The following is a 13,161-nucleotide window of genomic DNA, read 5'->3' as shown; positions in this document are numbered from 1 at the left end:
GCCGTAGTGCCAAAGCAATATGGGGCACACACTTCTTCAAAGGTTAGCTTTGGATCTTTGTTTCTAGAACAAATGGCTATTTTAATGGGACCTTGATACATTTATCTAATTATTCTTTATCAATAAAAAAAATCAAGAGTCAAATATTTGGGTAAGAACCTGAATAATCGGAGAAGTGGCAGAGAAGAAAGCAGAGACTTCCTATCTCTTCCGTTCCTACATCCAAAAGGGCTGAGATCCTCTCTAAGCCCCGCCTTACTACTTCCTGTCTCTATCTGTCCTCAGTCCTCCAAAACCTCTATGGTTAATTTTGGTCAGTTAGTGACTGGCTTTGCCCTCTGATTCAAAGCAAGCTTTATTGTCAGAATGCGATCAAAATATCACACAATGGGACCTGAGCGGCAGATGTTAGGGGCAGCTGGTTTTAACCGGTGAATGACTCCAGAGGAGTGTGTGTGTGTGTGTGTGTGTGTGGGGGGGACATTCCAGATCTCTGTGTCCCTTTGTGATGCATCTGTGTTAACTTCCCAGTGTCAGGCCACATGCGGAAACGGAATGAGGCAGCGGCAGGTTTGGTGTCAGCTGAGGGAGGATCCCATGAGCGACGGCTTCTGTAACGCCAGTACCAAGCCCCCGTCACTGAGGCCCTGTGAGCTCCCTGCGTGCACCTCTTGGCACGTAGGCCCGTGGGGTTCTGTGAGTATATGATGGGGCTTCGCTGCTTTGACCCATCTGCCTAGAGAATGGCAGGAGAGTTGTGCAATAGTCCACCCTCTCCTCAGGAGATTCACTGAAATAGGTATCACTAGGAATACATCTTAGGGGCTGGCACTGTGGCTCAATGATGGGTGAAGGCACTTTGCCAAAGCCTGGTAGTCTGAGTGTGATCCCTGGAACTCTCATAAAGGTGGAAGGGGAAAACAGACTCCACAAAGTTGTCTGATGTCTACATGTGTGATGGCATATGTATGCGTACACACACACACACACACACACACACACACACACACACACGCGCGCGCGCTACTAATTGAAAAATGCTTTCTCAAACACAGTCCTTTATTGGTAGGATTTTGTCATTGCTGATAACTTTGCTGTGCTTCATATTTCAGCTTTGTTTTTGGATTGAATTTAGCCCAAATGCTGAAAACGTTTGCTTTTTTGTCAACGCCAAGAGTGCATGAATATGTCCAGTATCAGCCCTTACATTGCTCTTACTGTGTTTAGTCTTATGGGGAGGCCCTGGGGCGAATGATGGTCAGGCCAGGTGAAGGTGGGAAGCTCAGTGTCTCGTGGAGGTTGTCAAGGCTGTTGGAAGGCTCCCCTCATTTCTTCACTGAATACACACTTCCTTGTAGATAGGGAACTTCACTTAACGTATTAGATGACATCAGGCAGGTGGCTGTTACCGAAATTGTGTTGTCTCCACAACTAGCATAGCGCATCTCGATCAACATCTTAGCGTGACGGCTCTAAAACTACATAGTGCATTTTGTTAACTGCGGTGTTTAGGTGACGTCACGCCAATTCAGTTTCCTGAATACAGGTCTCAAATCTGAAACGGGTCGTCAAAACGGCTACTGGAAGTACCTGGGGAACCACAGATAACTTTGATGTTGACTGAGAAAGAGGGGGTTTCTGTAACTCTTGGAAACTGCCTTTGGTACCTGTGGTTTCCTTCCAGTGCACAGCCACCTGTGGACGCGGGTATCAGATGCGCGCTGTGAAGTGTGTCAGTGAGCAGTTTGGCACGCTGCTAGATGACAGAGAATGCCAGGAAGCCAGCCGGCCAAGTGACAGCCAGGTAAAGGAGGTCTCTTCATGGATCAGAAGCAGAAATACTTAGGAAATGGAAGGGTTATTGATAAGCAATATACATAATGTATATACATATACATATACACACACACACACATGTATATATATTCTCCTTCTCTTCTACACCTTAAAATGCTTTGCTTCAATACAGAACGTGTCATTCTTGGTTTGGGCGCCCTGTGTTTCTCGTCAGTGCCGCTCTATCTTCTTGAACTTGTATATCCCCACTCTTTCATGGTGTCTGTGAGTGTGAATCCCATGACCTTGGCAAAGTGTTCTTTTCATTGTACAGCCCCGCATTCCTTCAGAACGGTCCACATTAGGATTGTTTTAAAGGACTTTGTCAGATAGGATGGAGACAGAAACATTGGGATGCAGCCTTCCTACTCAGTACTAGCACTTCCTTCCTACCCAGTACTAGTATTCACTTCCTTCCTACCCAGTACTAGCACTCACTCCTTTCCTACCCAGTACTAGTACTCACTTCCTTCCTACCCATTACTAGCACTCACTTCCTTCCTACCAAGTACTAGTACTCACTTCCTTCCTACCCAGTACTAGCACTCACTTCCTTCCTACCAAGTACTAGTACTCACTTCCTTCCTACCCAGTACTAGCACTCACTTCCTTCCTACCAAGTACTAGCACTCACTTCCTTCTTACTCAGTACTAGTACTTCCTACCCAGTACTAGCTCTTGCCAGCAGTCTGAGTCTCTGAAAGTGACTCAGGTCATCCATTTACATTTTAGCACACAGTATTGTTGGAGTCTCTCTGTGAAAAAGGAAACCCAGTACAGGATTTCATACAAGTCCGTGTGAATAGTTAAATGTCATTCCACAAGGTTTATTTCTCTGAAACAGGAATGTGTCGTTGCACCCTGCCTGGTCGTTCCAAAAGTTGGGGCGTCCTCCTTACCAGCCGTCCCCCTGGGAAGGGCTGCACAGTGGCGCCATGGATCTTGGACCCCAGTAAGTGAGCCAGCGTTTCTGCTGTGGAGGCTTCACACATGTACAAGAGTTGCTCAGTTTTGCCAGCTTTAATGGGTGCATTCATTCTCGGGTATTGGATGGTAGGGAAGATTTAGAATTAGGATTTAGAATTAGGCGGTGGAATGACAAAATCTTGGCTGTCCTTTAATGAGCCTGTGTCTCTGTGCAAGGAAGTCACCCTTCAGCATGGGTTTTCTAGTCTGTAAAGGTAAGATCTATGGCCCAGACAGCTATGAGAAGTGGATATGGTATTAGGTATTTATCAGCTTCTGTCTCAACTGCAGACATTTTCATGCTGTTTTGTTTTTTAACTGAAAGCCACAATGCGTTCGCCATTTCAGTTTGCTTTAATCCCAGATTTTAAATGATAAGATCAGATGCCTTCTATTGCAAAGTCTTTCAAGGTTATTTTTTAATGAGATCTAACGATGTTTTTACACAAAATGTTTCAGTACCGTTAATTTTGGCATGTGGTTATTAAATATTATTTTAAATATTATGGTCATTCATATTATTAGGTCTGACTTAGAAAGCTCATTATCTAAAGTGGAAAGTTTTACTGCCTTATGTTTATCGCACGCAGAAATTATGCCGTGAGATGTTACTTCCTTTTTATGCTCTCTCTGCAAAGTTGGTATTTTGAGACAGAGCAGCCACAGGTAACAAGGGTGGAGGGGTACTGAGCCCATCTCTCTGTCATTTGGCTTTCTAAGTGCTCTGTGTCCTGTGGAAGAGGCAGTCAGGCCCGTTATGTGAGCTGCCGAGACGCTCATGATGGAGTGGCCGATGAGTCGCATTGTGCCCACTTGCCCAGGCCTGCGGAAGTCTCTCTCTGCTTCAGCCCTTGTGGAGAATGGCAGGCAGGGGATTGGTCACCGGTAAGTATGCTTATAAGAAGGCAGGCACCGAAAATTTAAATAGAATGTTTGCTATTAATGCAGTCTATTACCTTGTAATACCGGCTCCCTTTCTAATCAGTGTTCAGCTTCCTGTGGACACGGGAAAACCATTCGACGCATTTTATGCATGAACTACCACCAGCCGGTTGACGAGAGTTACTGTGACCCTGGAGTTCGTCCTGAGATTGAACAAGAATGTAGCCTGGCAGCCTGCCCACCCTCATACAGCCACTTTCCCAGCTCCTCTGAGCAGCCAAGCCATTTTCCAGGCAGAAATGTTCCCTTAACTCACAAACCAGAAGAGAATCCAAATCAGGGGGTCCACCCGTCAATCAGAGGAAACCAGTGGAGAACAGGCCCTTGGGGAGCAGTAAGCTGTCTTTATTGAGTTATACTAATTTTGTAACTGAATCGTATTACAGTCCTTTCCCAGATATGTGTGTAATGACATCAAATGTTTTTTAATATGGACGTTATCTGAAAGATCAATAGCTCAGCTCTTCAAAGGCTGAAAGCATTTCGATGCAGATTACAAGCCCCCGGGGTAATCACTAACCACAGTGATTACTGGGGAACATATTTGAAAGCCCCTTGATCAGAGTCCATATCATACAAAAGAGGGCAGAGCCTGGAATAGGTAAGACGGGACATCTGGGAGAAAGCAGCAAAGGCTTGCTGAAGCGTCATTAAAGAAGTCTGGTGGGAGACCTGAGTACGCGGGGGTCGGGGGTCATGAGTGCTCTCGTTAGGAGAGGTCAGGGGGTGTACAGTGGGGTCATTGGCGAGTGACAACATGGGGTGGCTGTTTTAAAATGCCCTCCTAGTGAGACCGTGAGACTTTAATTTCTTTTTACTTAGCATCTATTTTGAGAGTGAAGGGCCACTTTCTAAGGCAAGTTGGAAAGACTTCCTTTTCATCAACAATTTATCTTATTTTTCTTTTAAGACAGAGTCTCACTATGTAGACCAGGATGGCCTGGAACTCATAGAGATCAGCCTGCCCCCTCTGCCTCTGCCTCCTGAGTGCTGGAGATTAAACTCATGTGCTATCAATGCCAAGCTTTCATCAAAAAAAAAAAAAAAAATTCTAATGATGCCCTTGGTAAAAAGTCAAGTGTTTTTGACAGATTTCCGTGCTTAAAATGGTGGCTCCCTGTGGGAGGTTTGACTTGTGACCTTGCTTTGGTGTTGAGCATGCAGTGCGTATTTCTGTTCTGTCTCTGTCATCTCTGTCAGTGCTCCCGAAGCTGTGCAGGAGGTGTTCAGCGCCGGGCTGTAGTCTGCCAAGATGAAGATGGGCACAGTGCTTCTTACTGTGATGCGGCCTCCAAGCCCCCAGAATCAAATCACTGTGGCTCGGGACCCTGTCCACACTGGAATTTTGGGGACTGGGGAGAAGTAAGTCATGCTGTCCTCCAATGTCATCTCGGAATGACTTGAAAGCAACCTGCTTCCTGCTGCTGGGCACTGTGGGATCATCTGATCTCACTATTTTTGTGTGGAAACAGATTTCTAAAAGTTCTTTTGCAGGAAGTACTCTGGTTCCGAGAGAACCTTCCTGAGAGAGCGTGCACCGTGTTATTTGACAAAACCTGATGTGCAGCCAATAGGTGTATGCACTACCACTGTCTTTCAAAAAGTGGACATAAAGCCACTTACACTTCTTAGAAAATTAGATTGACATAGGTACAGGAAACCAGGTTGACATTTGCGCATGCTTTATTCTATTGTATGCCATTCATTTGGCAAATCTCCTTTAAACCAAATAGTTGTAAATTATTAGGCACTTCTTTATGCCCAAGCACTCTTAGACACCACAAATGTGAAGGTTACTTCAGAAATGGTAGCTCTTGTAATTAATAGTACCCCCCCCATGTTTTAGATGGAAAGAGAAAGAGTTATTTAATGCTTTTGTGTAGGCAGATTTTTCTGTCCTACCAGCCAGCTCCCAAATAACCACACAGAGACTTCTTATTAATTATATTAAAGTCCAGCTGATAGCTTAGGTTTGTTTCTTAACTAGCTCTTATAACTTAAATGAACCCGTTTCTATTTATTTACTTTCTGCCTCGTGGCTTCATTACCTTTAGTCTGTACTGCCCATGCTGCTTCCCTGATTCCTCCATGCCTGGCTGGTGACTCTGCCTTCTTCTTCCCAGCATTCTCTCCATGCTGAAAACCCTGCCTAGCTATTGGCCATTTAGCTTTTTATTAAACCAATACAGTGACATATCTTCACACAGTGTAAAGGAATATGCCACATACTTTTGGATGGATAAATTACTCAATTAGTTTTTTTTTTCTTTTTCAGAATGAAGAGAATAATTTTTCTTCATAGGGAATCTGAAAAATTATCCTTTAAAGGGATATTTTAGCTGGCAACTAAATGTATCAAGTTCCTTTTAAAAATATACTTTAAACTCTAGCATGGCAGATAATATTTAAATGTTGAATAAATAAATATAATCTTCTTAGAATTTAGGACTGCATCTCAGTTGCCAGAGTACTTACCTAGTGTGCATGAAACTGTGACTATGACCCCCAGGACCACATAAACTGAGTGTGTTGTGCACCTGTATATAGAGATAAATCCAAGGGAGTCTACAGGTACCCACTACACCCTATAAGTGGGGCAGGAGGGTCAGAAGTTCAAGGTCAACATAGGGCATTCCAGTCAGCCTGGATTACATGAGACCTTACCTCAAGAGAAGAAGATGGAAGAAGTATAATATTCTCTTTGAAGTGAAATGGGTATAAACTTTCCTGTTCTTATTTTCAGTGCACACAAACATGTGGTGGAGGAGTAAAGTCAAGATTTGTGATATGCCAGTTTCCCAATGGCCAAGTGGCCCAAGAATACAACTGTGAACAGCCCAAGCCACCTAGCATGATGCAATGTCATGTGCATGCCTGCCCTGATGATGTCTCCTGGTATCGGGGATCATGGAAATCGGTACGATAGTCACTGTAGTCTTCTTACCATGTTCCTTTTACATGAATTTCCTCTTTGTAAGTGGGAAATTTCACATGCCATCTCTCATATCTGATTACTGCTTCTAACAGTGGACCATCAACTGCCCTGGCATACGTATTAAAAGTCAATAATTAGAGTAGGAATTCGTTCAAGTACTGTAATTACATACATGTATGTAATGGTTTTATATGTATTTACTTTATATGTGAACTTTGAACTAATTGAAATGCTTCCTTCATTGCATCTCTGACCTCCCCCTGATTAATTGAATTTGTGCATAATGTTAGCATTTTACTTGTAATAATGGCAGATTAAGGCTGTGTCTTGTTTGAGTTTACGACTGTATGTGGCTTCTGTTTGTCACTGTCCAATAACAGATCCCAAACCAAATAACATTCTTTTAAAATTTGTTTCCTCGCTATTAAAATTGACTGGCTTAGAAATGTGAAAATAGTAAAGACAAAGCCATTTGCTTACATGAAGTAAATTGCTCACAGGTTGTTAAATACATCATAGAGAAGTATGACTTATGTAGTAATTTATTATGAATATCCATTTTTCCACTGTGTGGACTTACTGTGGTTTAGGAATATTTTGATTTTCTATTTTTTTTGAGTCATAGACAAAACTCATAGATAGTACTAATGGATAGTTTATTTTCTCTAATATTTTTCAAATATCTGAAGTACAATTAATGCACAAATGTATTAAAATTAGCATTTTATCATCTTTAAGTCTTTTAGATCATGAGCAAATGAGTATTATCTTTCAGATAAAAAGCTTATGTAAGACAATGACGTATTTATAACTAAACTCACAAACCGAGCCATTTTTGTTTCAATTAAGGAGAAATCTAGTCACTAACTGGAGGCCCTGTAGTGGCTTTGTTTTTGAACTCAGTGGTGCTGTTTTCCCATGGTGCGTGACTTCAGTGCACAAACCTTAAACATCTACCCCGGATAGGCACTGAAATACCTAACTGTAATGATCCTGAGGTAGATTTTCCATCAGGGCTCAGTGCACTGCCTATTTTGGTATGTTTTATTGGTGCTCATCACATCATTTGTTCCTTACTATCTGTGACAGATGTTACACCACAGTGTCAGAGCAGACTGGAGGGACCACAGTGTCTGAAATGTTTACCATCAGGCCATTTCTTAGAAAATTTTGCTGGTACCTGCTCTGTTTAATGGACAGAACAGCAGTCTAAAGTTTAGGACAGAAATTTCCTTCAAGATAGAGAATATTAGAATTACAGTGTTCAGTTGGAGTCAGTGTTAGTGAGATCCACATAACCTCCTAAAAGTGTCCACCATGGTAGTCACATATATCTGTGTAGTTATTGTGTCGGAATATATCTGACACTGTACATAAATCATGTCCTAAGTGAGAAACCTGGATGTCCATTAAGTCCTCTGTACAAGCAACTTTTCAACCTCATAGAAATAGTCAGTCAAGGCAACAATACCTGAGATTACAAAGCCGTAAGAGAGAATTACAGAAATCCTCAATGTTTGCTACACAACTATTCCAAAAGCAGTTAACTGAGTAATTGTAGTCTTTGCACTAGTGGAGAACTATAGTATCTATATATTTTGATAATTTGAAAATGAAGTTTTAAAAAAGTCTCAATAAATGTTTATTATGCCAGAATTTTTACAAACCTATTTATTTGCATGTGTAAAGATATATATCATTAGAGTGCTTGGATTTCTGTTATTATATGAAGAATATTTATTTTTTCAATTAGTCTTTTATATTAAAAGGACTCAGGATCTGAAGTTTTGATATCAAAACCATATATATGTATATATTTTTGCCTCTTTCAGTATTGCTACATATTAGCCAAATTTCAGAATACCTCTTATAACAGATTAGATTAGTATTCTTTCATGAGTAACATTACTTTCTATAGACACTGCTCATTCAGTTAGAAAATTAAGGGAATGTATATGCATATGCATGAATGAATGGCATTAAATCTTTTAATTTTAATGGAAAAAAGAGTGTGTAAATCATTATTAAAATATTTTAGAAAAAAAGTATGAAAATATTCCTCACTTTTCTTCATGTTCTGGGAAATCTTGTGTTGTATAACAAAAGGAATAAATGGATCATAACACGTGCTTGTTAATTGAATTACTACATTTTTGTTTTTTTTTTTTTTTTTTTTTTTTTTTTTTTTGGTTTTTTCGAGACAGGGTTTCTCTGTGTAGCTTTGTGCCTTTCCTGGAGCTCACTTGGTAGCCCAGGCTGGCCTCGAACTCACAGAGATCCGCCTGCCTCTGCCTCCCAAGTGCTGGGATTAAAGGCGTGCGCCACCACGCCCGGCTGAATTACTACATTTTTGTAATTAGCCAATGTGAATGGATTGTATCTTAACTGTTTTTGTTAATGTGCTGTCTTTGTGCTTTGCATAATGTGTATGTATGTTGTATTGCCATCCCTTGCATTGGTACCTGAATGTTTTAAGTAACTGACAAACTTTACATTGTAATGAATGGCCCCTCTCTTTTGTGCTGGTTTTCCTAAGTAACAGGCTGTCAATGTCTCCTATTAAAAAGCTAACTGTTGAAAGTGAATGTTTTCATAATTTTTTCTGAGTATTTGCATAAGTTGAACTACAATTTTCTAGATAACTGTTTTACAAACTTAACACAGCAGTGTAAAAGTGTAAGATTTACTATCCGTCAATTTCAAACTACTAGAAATGTTTATATTTTCCTTTGTATGTATTATAAGCAATGAATAAAACTTAGGGTGGTTATTATTAAAGTTAAAATAAGATTGTTAGTTTATGACCAGCATAGTCTTTCACAGGATCATCACATTAAACAGAATTGAACTAGGAGAAATATTTATTTCCTTATATTTCCCCATGGTCTCAAATAATTTTCCTAGAATGATTTTGTTCACCAAGTGGAATGAACTCATGCTTGATAAGTAAATACTGTGGTCTGGGGTTGAGAACAGCACAATGGGGGAGGGAATGCCCTTCCTTAAAGACCCTTGCTCTTAGAAAACTTTAGAAAGTTCTTAAGTTGAAAGTTTGCTCTTTGAAACCTGTTCACTCTGTTGCCTTCCTTCAAAGTGTTTCTGGGGGGAAAATCAAATAGGAATATAGAGAAGAAAAATCACTAAACCTCTAAGTAGGAGGATGTTACGCAAACTCTTTCAGAAGTGAGCCAGTGGTCCGAGCACACACACCTCACTGCACAGTTTGTCCGAACGCACACACACCTCACTGCATGGTTTGTCCGAGCACACACACCTCACTGCATGGTTTGTCCGAGCACACACACCTCACTGCATGGTTTGTCCAAGCACACACACATCACTGCAGTTTGTCTGAGCACACACACCCCACTGCATGGTTTGTCCAAGCACACACACCTCACTGCAGTTTGTCCGAGCACACACACCTCACTGCGGTTTGTCTGAGCACACACACCCCACTGCATGGTTTGTCCAAGCACACACACCCCACTGCATGGTTTGTCCGAGCACACACACCCCACTGCATGGTTTGTCCGAGCACACACACCTCACTGCATGGTTTGTCCGAGCACACACACCTCACTGCATGGTTTGTCCGAGTGCACACACCTCACTGCATGGTTTGTCCGAGCACACACACCCCACTGCAGTTTGAGCACACACACCTCACTGCAGTTTTTCCGAGCACACACACCTCACTGCACGGTTTGTCCGAGGGCGCACACCTCACTGCAGTTTGTCCGAGCACACACATCACTGCAGTTTGTCCGAGCACACACACCTCACTGCAGTTTGTCCGAGCACACACACCTCACTGCAGTTTGTCCGAGCACACACACCTCACTGCAGTTTGTCCAAGCACACACACCTCACTGCATGGTTTGTCCGAGTACACACACCCCACTGCAGTTTGTCCGAGCACACACACCTCACTGCAATTTGAGCGCACACATCCCACTGCATGGTTTGTCCGAGCACACACACCTCACTGCATGGTTTGTCCGAGCACACACACCTCACTGCAGTTTGTCTGAGCACACACACCCCACTGCAGTTTGTCTGAGCACACACACCTCACTGCATGGTTTGTCCAAGCACACACACCTCACTGCAGTTTGTCTGAGCACACACCCCCCACTGCAGTTTGTCTGAGCACACACACCCCACTGCATGGTTTGTCTGAGCACACACATTTCACTGCATGGTTTGTTCGAGCACACACACCTCACTGCAGTTTGTCCGAGCACACACACCTCACTGCAGTTTGTCCGAGCACACACACCCCACTGCAGTTTGTCCGAGCACACACACCTCACTGCATGGTTTGTCCGAGCACACACACCACTGCATGGTTTGTCCGAGGGCGCACACCTCACTGCAGTTTGTCCGAGCACACACACCTCACTGCAGTTTGTCCGAGCACACACACCTCACTGCACGGTTTGTCTGAGCACACACCGCACTGCAGTTTGTCCGAGCACACACACCCCACTGCATGGTTTGTCGTGTTAATGGTTTTGTGTAACAAGGCTCTTGAAAGCAGAGGAGTGGCTGCCGCCTCTGCAGCTCTGACTCTGGGTGTGGCTAGGAGCAGCCCAGGGGCGGCCTGGCCCCTCTGACACAGGAGCAAGGTAATGTGTGGGGAAACATTTCAGAAAACCGCCATTTATTTCAACCTTTTAAAGACCAGTAAAGGTACCTACAGTCATTATTTTCTTAAATTTGGCAAAAGAACATACAAACAGAATAAGTAGCTTGGAAATGAAATTTAAAAATTTTTGTTATTTATTTATTTATTTATTGTGTGTGTGTGTGTGTGTTTATGTTTATGTGCACACATGGGACATTGTATACTTGTGAATGCCAGAGGACAACTTGCTAGGGTCAGTTCTCATTTGTATCATGTGGATGCCGGGGATTAAATTCAGGTCATCGGGCTTGGAGGAAAGCACCTTTACCCACTCAGCCATCTCGCCACCCCTGGAGAGCAATTTTCAGAATAAAGTTTAAAATGTATTAAATTGTATTTAACTAGTTATACAGTTAAAATGTATTCCAAGTTTGCTTATCCTATTTATTGGCACATCTTTCTGCAATACATTCATTTGTTCTCAAAAGTAATATATGTACTACATAGCAGGCACTCTGGTGCTCACTATAACTCAACCAGGTGCAGTTCTATGTGCAGAGAGTTGGCAATTTAATAGTAAGAGAAGTGCAAAATAAGTGCATTCGCATGCATGGGGTATTACAGCTGCAGTGGCAGCCCAGTGATGTATAATATCAAAGACTCGTAAATATTTGGAGCTTGATAGGTTAGAGTAAACCAAGGATTACTGATGAGGCTTACACTTGGAAGCAGAGGGCTTCTGCTAGTAAATCCTTCTAGAAAACCTAAACTCGTAAGATGTATTTCTTTATAACTTGGGGTATGTCGAGGAGGGTCTGGGTCTACTGTCAAACAGTGGGTGTTTCCGTTCAATGCCACGACTGCCTCCTCTGTACATGTGGATTTCATCTCTCTCTCTCACACACACACACACAGAGAGAGAGAGAGAGAGAGAGAGAGAGAGAGAGAGAGAGAGAGAGAGAGAGGGAGAGGGAGAGGGAGAGGGAGAGGGAGAGGGAGAGGGAGAGGGAGAGGGAGAGGGAGAGGGAGAGGGAGAGGGAGAGGGAGAGGGAGAGGGAGAGAGAGAAAGGGGGCAGAATGTAGGTGGGCTTGCAGACTGCCCTACGTATGATGCTCTGAAAATAATAAAAGAAACCAAACTGGATCCTGGACATGTTTAGACAAACGACCTAGGAAAAGCCCAAGGAGAGAGCCTAAAGGAAAAGTGTTTGCAGGCTTTGATGTCACTGCACTTATATTTAGAACACACAGCAACTAAGCCACGTCTCTGCAGAAATGGGATGTGCCATTTTTTTTGATATTTACATGTTGAAGAATAATGAAAATGCCCACATGTCTGTGGCATTCCTACCCGTTTCCCCAGTGAATGCTTTAGATGTGTAAGCTACTCTGGAAGTGGCTAGATTTTTTTCAGAAGAAATTGCTCTGTGTTCTATAACGCCTCAGCTGAGTCTGCCTGTGGAAGCTAAATAAACATTCTTGGTGTCACAGAGAACATATGTATCAGTTTTGGGTAGTTTGAGAAAACCATATTCTAGCTTCTGTATAATCATAAGAGTCAGACATTAATACTTTTTACATTTATTGCTGGAAAGTTTCTAGGCAATTGATTAGTAATGGTTTGATCATATTTATTGCTCTTAACATACTTTCATTGTGTGTTCTCATATTTTTGTATATTGTCTCTAGAAACTTAAATATGATTATTTGATTAGAAAAGAAACACAAACATGAATTTTAAGGGATCATGTGAATAATACTAAATATAACTTATTTTATGAAGTTAAGGAAATTTTTTATCATTGAATTTTTTGTTAACTACTTAATTGTTAAGAAGTGTTAGAATATTTTG

The 13,161-nt window shown here is 42.1% G+C and overlaps 1 protein-coding gene across 2 annotated transcripts in view; it reads left to right on the top strand.

Annotated features, from left to right (window-relative positions):
• The window catches only part of Adamts20 (ADAM metallopeptidase with thrombospondin type 1 motif 20), a 131,522-nt gene that overhangs the window by 74,942 nt on the left and 43,419 nt on the right, over positions 1–13,161 (top strand). The window contains exons 22-28 of one of the 2 annotated variants that reach the window (XM_006974321.4): positions 532–696; positions 1,685–1,804; positions 2,681–2,788; positions 3,523–3,687; positions 3,788–4,078; positions 4,945–5,106; positions 6,488–6,661. In XM_006974321.4, coding sequence (XP_006974383.1) covers positions 532–696; positions 1,685–1,804; positions 2,681–2,788; positions 3,523–3,687; positions 3,788–4,078; positions 4,945–5,106; positions 6,488–6,661 — 1,185 coding nt within the window. Of the gene's footprint in view, positions 1–531; positions 697–1,684; positions 1,805–2,680; positions 2,789–3,522; positions 3,688–3,787; positions 4,079–4,944; positions 5,107–6,487; positions 6,662–13,161 lie in introns of those variants that run through there. The other variant, XR_013046564.1, reaches the window with a different exon arrangement.

The sequence above is a fragment of the Peromyscus maniculatus genome, chromosome 20 (genome assembly GCF_049852395.1).
Source record: "Peromyscus maniculatus bairdii isolate BWxNUB_F1_BW_parent chromosome 20, HU_Pman_BW_mat_3.1, whole genome shotgun sequence".
NCBI lineage: Eukaryota > Metazoa > Chordata > Mammalia > Rodentia > Cricetidae > Peromyscus > Peromyscus maniculatus.
Note: the sequence above shows the minus strand (reverse complement) of the source record. Positions and strands in the feature narration are given on the sequence as shown.